This window comes from Phyllostomus discolor, chromosome 3 (genome assembly GCF_004126475.2).
Source record: "Phyllostomus discolor isolate MPI-MPIP mPhyDis1 chromosome 3, mPhyDis1.pri.v3, whole genome shotgun sequence".
NCBI lineage: Eukaryota > Metazoa > Chordata > Mammalia > Chiroptera > Phyllostomidae > Phyllostomus > Phyllostomus discolor.
The window spans coordinates 113,719,792-113,729,817 of record NC_040905.2 but is presented as its reverse complement, the minus strand read 5'-3'; the positions used below and the strand labels follow the sequence as shown (position 1 = coordinate 113,729,817).

Sequence of the window (10,026 nt, the reverse complement as noted above, 5' to 3'; positions counted from 1 at the left end):
GGCACGTGCAAGAGGCATCCAGTCAATGTTTCTCTACCATTCTCTCTCCCTTCCACTGTCCATAATATAAAGAAATATTTTAAATAAAATCTGAATATATAAACAGTAATGCTGGAGTAGAAATGCTAGTGGATGAGCAGTAAGACCCACTGTTTTAAAAGAAAAAACAGTGAAAACACCCACGCTGAGAAAGGACAATCGTAGCTCATACAAGTCTATCTCCATCCTGGAGATGACATCTGCGAGCGCGGGGCAGGCCGTGTGCAAGCTAGGGGTCCTGGGTTGGGGGTGTGCACCTGTCCTGTTGACCCTCCCTTTCAGAGTCCAGGTTGGCGTGGGCCTGGAACAGATTTACAGGGAAGATTTCAGGACCTGGGACAGTGCCGCCAGTTTCTAAGGAAGTAGATGCCCACAAGGTTGAGCTAGACACACTGGGTCCTGGAAGCAGGTCGCCAAGATTCTCCGCCATGATTTCAGCGAGACCTGCCGCAGCTCCCTTGCACTGGAAGCACTGGCCTTTCCTAAGGCCCTCTGTGGTGCCCCACAATCATGAAGTGCAGCCTTGGGTAGCAGTCTGACAGGCTGTGCTGTCCCCACCCCCACACCCCCTAGCCACGTGCAGCATGGCCTTTGGCTTTGGGCTCAATAGGATCTCGCTGCCTCAGCCCAGCCTGTGGGGTGCACTGACACTGGCTGGGCCCAAATCTAGGTCAAGCCCACCGCAGACCCCCAGCAAAAGAACTATGCCAGCCAGCAACCCACACGCTACATGCTTTTTTATTACAAGACTACCGCGCATTACGTGTAAAATTCATCATCTGGCAACTACAGCTAAAGCACAATATTTGAAAAAAGAGGAACAGATTCATTAAATTATGATATGATTAAATCATTGACCACATAGAAAATTTATATAATAAAGCCAGAAAAAAGTTGTAAAATATAGATTACAATAATTATTCACATTCAAGGCTGTACATCAATACATATAACAACGTGGCCCCGAACATGAATTCAATCCAAACAATTCATATATTAGACTTTAAATAACACAGACTGAATTAGAGGCCAACAGTAGCCAGCAAATAACCTTATATAAGAATAAAAATACAAAAGTGTATATCCTAATATCATTGCATTATTTGTTTTCATAAGTTTTTTTTTAAAACTTCTTGCTTTGCCTGTACATCACAGTTACAGCTACAGACCAGGTAGAGAATATTATGCGTGTTCTAACTGACTGCCACCAACCTGAAAGACAGCTACCATCCCACCAACTCATCCAACTTCGTGATCAGGAACAGGTACGGCAGCTCTAAATACTGCAAAATTTGATTCTGTCAACATCCAATCAATCTTAGGATGGTAATAGAGGCTTTTCACCTGTAAAATGACTGCTATTTATAGCCATTCAGCCAGATGGGTTAGACAAGGGTGCATTACACAACTAAAAAAGGTTTGCCTGCACATCAATTTGGTGTTTCCTCATATTGAAGAAATGAGTTACGGGCACAATTCAGGCACACACGTAGGCTCGTTCAGTGGCACACCACAGCCGTCAGAGCCTGAGAGAAACTCTCTGTCTGCTGGACCGCTTCTGCCCCAGACCAGTCATCCACATGCTGCCTGATCGACAAACACCTGCCTGTGCCCCCCAGAGGCTCTCGGAGTGACCCTTGCCCTGATTTAAAGCACTCTGCAGGCAGGCTGCCCAAGAGCCAGGGCCACACCCGCTTGGGTCACCATCAATTCAGATTAGGTTTGGGTAGGAAAAGAAGCAACATGGAAACACGCATATGGCAGCATCTCCAAGAACAGTACCATCACCAAACTCTCCCCAGCGGCTGCGCCCTCTGCCGTCTGGGCAGAGAGCACCCTCAGTCCATGGACTGACCGTGAAGGAGGGGTTGCTTATCAGAGGAGGGCAGGAGACCCGACTCTGTGCAATTCAGCCACAATCTCGGCAGGGGCAAGTGGCACTGAGCACGGTACCTGGAAACACCTCTCGTGCATGTTTCCCTTTGGAATTGATGGGCTAAAAACTGAAAGTGGAGAAAGTAAGAATGAAACCAAATTTGGTGGTCTGGACTTGACAGTAGACGACCTGCAACACTGGGTGAGGAGTGGGACGTCTTTAAAAACCTGTACCAGCCAGGACAATCACATTCTCCCATGGAAAGACCAGCCAGGTGCTGTACTGAACCAAGTCCCCATGCCAAACCCCAGGGTCTGAAGGCACCAGGGCTGGGGCAGGGCACACACTCGGTAAACCCAACTGGTCTAGGTGGTTTCTTTTCAAGTAGGGCCTTTGTCCCTTCACTGATTCCAAATGGTTCAGCATTCTTTGAGTCTATAAACTTAACGAAAAACCCTCCTCCAAGCATGTGGCAAGAACAGTTCAACACATTTTCTATCTGCTGATTGTGCAGATGCAAATTCAGTACCATTGTGGACACAAAGTACAAGATTCTGAAATATCACCAAAGCACTTGAAAGCTGTAGCAGCCGGGGTGGGAAGTAACTACATGCAAGTACACCAGATTCTTTCAATGAAAATAAGGAAATTGGCTTTTGAAAAAAATCTGTCACAAAATAGACTGCAGTGATGACATCATTTTTAGCATTTAAAAAAAAAAGAAAGAAAAAGAACAGTCTTATTCAAACAGTGTTTGAATAAGAGTTTGAACAGAGTTTACCAAGAATTCATTTCTTTAAAACCTGAAGGAGTAACAGCAGAGCTCTGAGCATCTGAGCATCAGACCCAGATGGAAATAGACCAACACCACCTTGTACACAGATGCACTCACTGAAAATACCACTTCTGGGAAGGGGGGATTGGAGTAAAAAAAATCAAAGATTTAGGAGGATATTCATCACAGCATTATTTAAATAGTGAAAAACCAGAAACCATCTAAATGTTTTATAACGGAAATAAATTATGGTAAAATTTCTAATTAAAACTCTACAATTAATAAAAATATTTCTGAATCATTGTTCATGACACGGAGAAGTGCTTAAGATAAAATTATCAAGTGAAAAAAGCTGGATGCAAAAGAGTGTATGTTGTATGTTCCCGGTTTAGATAAAAAAGCAAACCTGCTGGGGGGTGGGGGGGAGAACCTGCTCTACACCGACACGGTCACAGTGGTCTTTTCTGGGTGGTAAGCCTAGGGTGGACTATTTTTTTAGAAGACAAATGTTTCAGAAGTAGAGTCACTGGAGCCCCCAGTGCTGGCACACTGTCCAGGGTGGGTGCGGGTGGTGTGTGTATCGCTGTGCCACGGGGCCATCTCCCACAATCCCTTCAGGCCTGGGCCACAAATACCACAGTGTGTCCCAAGGGCCTGGGGTGGGTGCAGCCCCTGCCAGTGTCGGCATGACCACGGGAGCTGTGTTTCCCAAAGCAAGCCTGTCACGAACTGCTGGAGAGTTGGTTTCGGAATCGCAGGCAGCCGGAGGTGCTGGTCTCCAGTGGGGCTCCGCACTCCACGGGGGCTGCCCACTGCCTACGGCCAGCCTGACAGAAAGAGGGAAGGAAACCTACGCAACCCAGGTTCCTCGAGTTCCCAGAGATGGGCAAGGCACAGCGGGGACTACAGAACCTCCTGGTAGCCCTCCCTCCCCTCCGTGCCGAGAGGCAACATGGTGTGGGACTGTCTCCAGCTGGCGGATACTGGGTTTGGCACTGACACTTGTCCTTGCCCTCTCACAGTGGGACACACTGCTCCTGGGTCTATTAAACAGAGCATTTTCTTTCTCACTTTGGATAAATCCGTGTGTATATTTCTGTGTGTGTCTGTGATGTACGCAGACCAACACCCTCATCCACAGCTCAGAATGTAAGGCACCTGCATGCCAAGATGATGGTTATAAGGATAAGTTGGATAAAGCTAGAGTTCACAGAAGTGCAGGGTGAGAAAATATGTATGGGCCAAAAAAAAAAAACCAACCCAAAAAACAAAAAACAAAAACCCAGACTCTGAGTGAGCGGAGAAAGTTGACTTACAGAGAAGGGCTCAGCTGTCACTGGCTCAGCTTTGAGCTCAACCCTGAAGCCCTTACTCTCTGGTTTCAGAGGTTAAGATGGAGCTTGTTGGTTAAGCCCGGGAGGTAGTGGCGCTATCCAGAGGGCAGAGTGCTAGGGGAGGACTTGTCTCCTGAGCAGCCCAGCTGAGTGCTCCTGATAAAGACAAAGACCATCCACGCTTGTTTCCTGCAACCAGACACCGCGAGAAACGCTGCACAGGAGTGCGTTTCCAACTCTTCTAACTGCACACGTAGGTGGGTGTTTTGAGAAGAGTAAAATGTAAATATAGGAGTAAGCCTGAAGTGAAATTCTCGAAAGGGACAAGTCAGGCTCACTTTTTGAAAAGCAGGTGAACACAGGCAAGCCTATCAAAAAGCAAGGAGGAGGAAGAGGAGGAGGAACAAGGAGGGAGCTAGGTCCAAGGGCAGGCACGCTCCAACACCTTGGAGCTCACACATAGACCTCACGGAACGGAGGGCAGGCCCGAGCAGAAAGCAGCACAAACCTGGCTACTACGTCTGCCCCCACATAAACCGCTCTCCCTGCCTAAACAGTGCACCTGGGCCACACCCACACTTTTTCCTAGTTTAAGAACAGCCACTCTGATCACTTAAACAGTGTGAAAAAGGCATCTTTCCTCTCCATTTGGACCACTGGTCACACAGGGTGACGGACCAGTAGGCCTGAGACAGGAGATGGGGCAGGGAAGTGGTGAGGGGGCCTTTCCTGTGTGAGCCATTGGCTGGTGCCTTGGTGATAATCTAAAGGGAAAGGGTGTTCATGCCCTGGGCACAGGGCCAGCTCCTCTCTCACCCGGCACCAGGGACTACCCTCCAGGGACACCTGGCCAGGATGAGGAACGGCCAAGACCCCCTGTCCGGGGAGCAGCAGCAAAGAATATGGAAGGACTAGTAGGACCTGGACCATGTGTACTTTACAGTAGGGCGGGCGCTGCCTGTAAGCAGCTCAAAGAGGGAACCTGAAACAGAAGGAGAGCAGGCCAGGCGCTTGGGTTCCCGCGTGGTGCCCCTGCCCCTCAGGCAGGGTGCGGAACCACTCGGTGGAGACCACACGGTCTGGCCCCACGAGGAGGTGTTTAGATTCTTACAGTTGGGATGTAAAAACGTTAGACTGCGAGAATGTTCAATCACATGAAAAGGATGCATGTGCTGGCCAGGAGCCTGCACGGAGTGCCATCCAATTTGTGAGGTCAGGAGTCTCTCAGCTCCTATTTAACTGACCTGGGGAGGCCTGCACACTTCACCTTTGGAACCAACTCTCCGGAGCGGCCCATCTGGACTCACTCCTCCACACGGAGGCTACCAGGCCCTGCTGCCCCGGCCTCACACAGGGCAGGCAGTGCCATCTCCCGGTGCAGCCGGTGCCCATTAGGCCCACTGCTAACTGCACTCCCTTCAGGCGTGTGCTCGTTTCCAACCGCAGAGGGCACACTGCTCAGAGGGATGACGGACTGGAGGGAACCTTGCTGGCGGTGGCTGGTATTTCACCTGGCAGCTGGTTCCACTTCTCACCACTGGGAGCCTGCCTGGCAGTCACAACATGTGGAGCACTCACAGACAGCAAAACCACAGAAATCCTGCAGCAAGAACTACTCCAGGAGGAAAGCGAGGGGCCCACAGCACAGGGGATGGCCCCGAATGAGGGACGTGAGGAAAAGTGCACGTGGACAAAAGCCAAGAACCCTCCCACCCCATGGATATCAGAGGCTGCCCCCCCACAGAGGCGCGCTCAACTCCCTGGTGACAAGTTCTGTGATAACCTAGGGCAGAAGGAGCCCGGACACACGCCCTCCTCCCTGGGCCACAGCAGAACCGGCAGGTGGCTGGGACGTGCTGTGGAGAGCTGGTGACACTGGTCCACGGCCCAGGTAGGAATCAGGTGGACGCGCTGATGGCAAGGACAGCTCGGGGCATCCTCCACAGAGCACAGAGAGCAAGCAAAGCGACCCTGAATTCCTGTTCATTATTGGTTTTGTTCTTTGTGTGGTTGGGTATTTTTTTCTTCTTTTCTTTTAAATAAAAAAGCCGCAAGGTTCTGCTGTCTGCATTCCCCTTGGGATGGCTGGCAGGTGGTCTGGAAGCGTCCCGGACGGCGGTGAGCTTCGCTGGGGCGCATGTCCTGGCAGCGAGGGCAGCAGCTGCAGGCTGTCACTGCACAGCGGCATCCGGGTGGCTCTGGTATCTGTGCCTCCACACCTCCTGGATCTTTTTGCACCATTTGTGAGCATTCCCGCTCGGGTCCATCAGGTAATACGTCCTGTTTGGCTGCAGAGAAAGAAACCGTTTAATGTTCTCAAGGGAGCCTCCCCAAGCCAGGGGTATACAGAAAACCGCTGTCCTATGGCAGCCATTGCAGGCACCTCCTGGAAGCACATGAACATGTGGATTTCCTCCTTCCACACATGTGCAGAGGTTAAACATGCGGGGGATGGCCTACAGATCACTCAGGTCACCCCCAAAGTGCAAAACAAGCACAACTGGTCTCCCAGCCCAACTCAGAACTGAGACATGGACGTGGGGCCCTGACACAGGGAAAGGGGGAGACGACTGCCTTGACACCAGCCTCCTCCTCAGGCTACAGCGTTTGGATGCTTCGGACAGGAAGTATAAAGGCTTCCAACTGCCCTGCAAAGAAGAAACCATAGAGACCAACTCACTGTGTGAACAAAGAAGGTTTTAAAATTCTTGGCCTCTGGTCGGAGTTCTTGTGACCACGGAATTTCACCTTTCAGAACTTTGTTGACGGGATCCACGTAATATAAGTGTGGCCCTTCTGTGAGCAGTAACTGTCGTCGTCGTGCAAACAAACCCTGGTCAGAAAACAAAAAAGAGGACCCTGCTTGTCAAGGCCCAGGGCACAGGGACCACTGCCAGCCACCCATCCGCTCGCCTGGGACAAAGGGAGCGTGCACACCTCCTCCCCCGTGTGCAGCCGGCCTCGGACCGGAGAGAGTGGGAGCACTCACTGCGTGGTTCCGGTGAGCCGGATAACCTCCCTCCCAGCCTGGGCCTCTCGGCTGCCACACGGGGGAGTGGTAGCACAGGTCCCCGTGGCGGGGCCAGCTCTGACGGGCCCACTGTCAGTGGGCAGCCCCCACTGCTTCCTGTGTCTTCTGCTCCACACCGAGGCACAGAGCTCTGCCTGCTGGCCGCTCACACCTCGTCCACCTTCAATGGGGTTCTCATCCGCTGAGGACGCCCCAGGGTGGGTCAGGAATGGGGGACAGGAGCCTGAGCTTAGATGGACCCATATCAGCAGATGGAGAATGTTTATGGATTCTGATATGTTCTGATAAAATTAATCTATTTGATTAATCAATAAAACATACTAAATAACAAGTTTCAAAAACAATTCTTATGAAGTGATAGGTGACTTGTGGGGATGTCAAGCGGAGCCTCCTCAACAGGACAGAAACTCTGACATGAGTGACCCCAGCCTTGTGGAGACACTGGAAGCCTGGCTCCGAGAAGGAGCGAGAGGCTCCACTCCTCTCACTACAGCTCACCGGTGTGGTTTCACACAGCCTCCTGTTTGACTAGCTGAAATCCTCCTTAGCTGTCAAACCTAGGGATGATCTCTGAAAGGGAACCAAAACGAAGGATGCTCTGTGCAATGAGTTACGGCAGGAGCCCGAGAGGAAGACGTGATCTTGAGTCAGAACCAGGAGGGAGACGGGCAGACGCACAGGCAGGAGGAATGGGGGTCTGACTTACCTTTCGCTTATCTACTGGGCCCATTTTTAGTATTAAATTATTTTCTACAAACTGATGCCTACAAAAGAAGAGAACAAGAATGAGACGCTCACACAAGTCAGAGTCAGAAATTCTCCGAACTCCTCCCTCCAAAACAAATTCCCCAATGGCATTTGTGAACTTTGCTTTGACCGAGCCTCTCCCTTCACCGCTCCAAACTCACTTCAGTAACAGGAGGAAACTCCGAATGTAACTGAGCACGAGAGCACCACCACTTTACAGAACTTTCAGTCTGTACTTGGACCGGATGCCAGAAACACCGCCCGCTGTCCCGTCTCATTCAGCAGCCTTTGCACAACCGAGGAAAGGTAGAGGGGGACAGGGCTACAGGGCTGAGCCTGCCACGTAAGTCCTCATTATTTTAAACAAAGTGGGACCGAGACACAAAACCCCTTTAAAAGGGCAGAATCCACTGGGAGTCAACTTGAGGATGAAGCGGGCTGTTCGTGTGTCACCTCCACAAACTGGGGCCCCAAGTCAGCGCTCGGAATCTACTGAGGCCACTTAGAATCATAAATCCCTAAAAGAACAAAGTTGGACTTGGTTTGAGAACATCTCATCTGGTGTTTCTACTATGGTAATAAAGCACTTTTACTCAAATGTGGCAGGAATTTGGAAGAGAAAGCTTCAAATACAGCTTTTGATTTAAAACATACAATTAGCAAAGTATATGTCACTTTAGGAGTTTTTTTTTTAAATACATAAATTTTATTATGTATTAGAGAGAGAGGAAAGGAGGGAGAAAGAGGGACAGAAACATCAATGCCTGGTTGCCTTTTGCACGCTACACCAGGGACCTGGCCTGCAACCCAGGCATGTGCCCTGACTGGGAACCAAACTGGCAACCCCTTGGTTTGTAGGTCAGTACTCAATCCACTGAGCCACACCAGCCAGGGCTGAGATTGTTTTAATGTCTGCAGGCTATCTCTTTTGGTTAAAGCTAACAGTTACTGGCTTATGTTCTGATTTTACTATTTGAAATTCCTGACCCAAAGTTCTGGAATTTCAAAATTCCAGAAACACAAAATAGTTCATATTTGAAAAACATGTAAGACAGCTGTCGTTTCAAATAGCAACAACTTTACCACATAAGTATCTAAGCGCATCCACATGCTACCCTGGTTCCTTTTGGGACCTAGTGTGTGTGCAAGGAGACTAGTTGAGCGGGTGGAACCATGTTCCCCCACTGAGTGTGCCTGGCCCAGCCTGAACCAAGCAGACCAATACCCACACCCTGGAGCCCACTGGGCTCGCCTGCTGAGACCCCATCACTGAGAAAGAAGCCTCAAGCAAACTGATGTAGCAGCATGTGCATTTTGAAAGCAACTAAAAAGAATTTTAAGAACAAAAGTGACTGTGACCACCTGTTCAAGGAAAAGTATAGTATACCACGCTCAGAGGTACTTAAAAAATAATAACAAGGCTTGAAAAAGAAAAACAATCAAGGAGAGCCCTGGCCAGTGTGGCTCAATTGGTTGGATCATCGTGCCGTAACCAAAAGGTTGCAGGTTCGATATCCAGTCAGGGCACATGCCTGGGCTGCAGGTTCAATCCCCAGTCTGGGCATGTATGATCCCCGGTCTGGCGTGTATAGGCGGAAACTAATCAATGTTTCTCTCTCTCCCTTCCTCTCTCTCTCAAAGCAGTGAAAAGGTGCCCTTGGGTGAGGATTGGCTAGAACCCCAAAACAACCAAAAACAAAACACAAGGAGATTTTTGGAAAGGCTCTACCGCAGCACAGGGTTACTGCACTCTGCCATGTAACCATTATGCCCAAGTATAACGTGCATCCTCATTTTCCCCTCAAAAATTTGGGCAAGAAAGTATACATGCTATGTGGCAAATACGGTACATGGAAAAAACAATGGAGCCTGACTGCCTCTTTCAACCCACAGGTCCTGTTAGGTGAGAACTCAGTTTGCAATGAAGAATCACAAATTAATAATACGGGGAAAACTTACACTGGGGCAGGGAGAAGGGGGTCAGTATAAGCCCAGGCCGGCTGAGAAACTCAGTTGGCCGGGTTGCTGGGGCACTGGGCCAGGGGCACATGTCACCAGGGAAGCCTCACGGACAGGCAAGAAAAGAAGGGATCTCCTGGCATTTCTGCAGCCTCAGATGGATTAACAGGAGAGACCGTTTTAAAATATTAAATCAAACAAGAGAAGAACTGGAAGAAAAAGAGAAGGAAATATTGGTCAAGCTTAACTGGGAGGGGTTACTTTT

At 49.8% G+C, this 10,026-nt stretch overlaps 1 protein-coding gene across 2 annotated transcripts in view; it reads right to left on the bottom strand.

Annotated features, from left to right (window-relative positions):
- Positions 1-766: 766 nt before the first annotated feature.
- Positions 767-10,026, bottom strand: part of PDPK1 (3-phosphoinositide dependent protein kinase 1) — a 79,494-nt gene continuing 70,234 nt past the window's right edge. For both annotated transcript variants that reach the window (XM_036019961.1, XM_036019962.1), the window contains 3 exons: positions 7,762-7,819; positions 6,705-6,857; positions 767-6,312 (listed from right to left, as the gene is read on the bottom strand). In XM_036019961.1, coding sequence (XP_035875854.1) covers positions 6,196-6,312; positions 6,705-6,857; positions 7,762-7,819 — 328 coding nt within the window. In that variant the 3' untranslated portion in view covers positions 767-6,195. The remainder of the gene's footprint in view (positions 6,313-6,704; positions 6,858-7,761; positions 7,820-10,026) is intronic.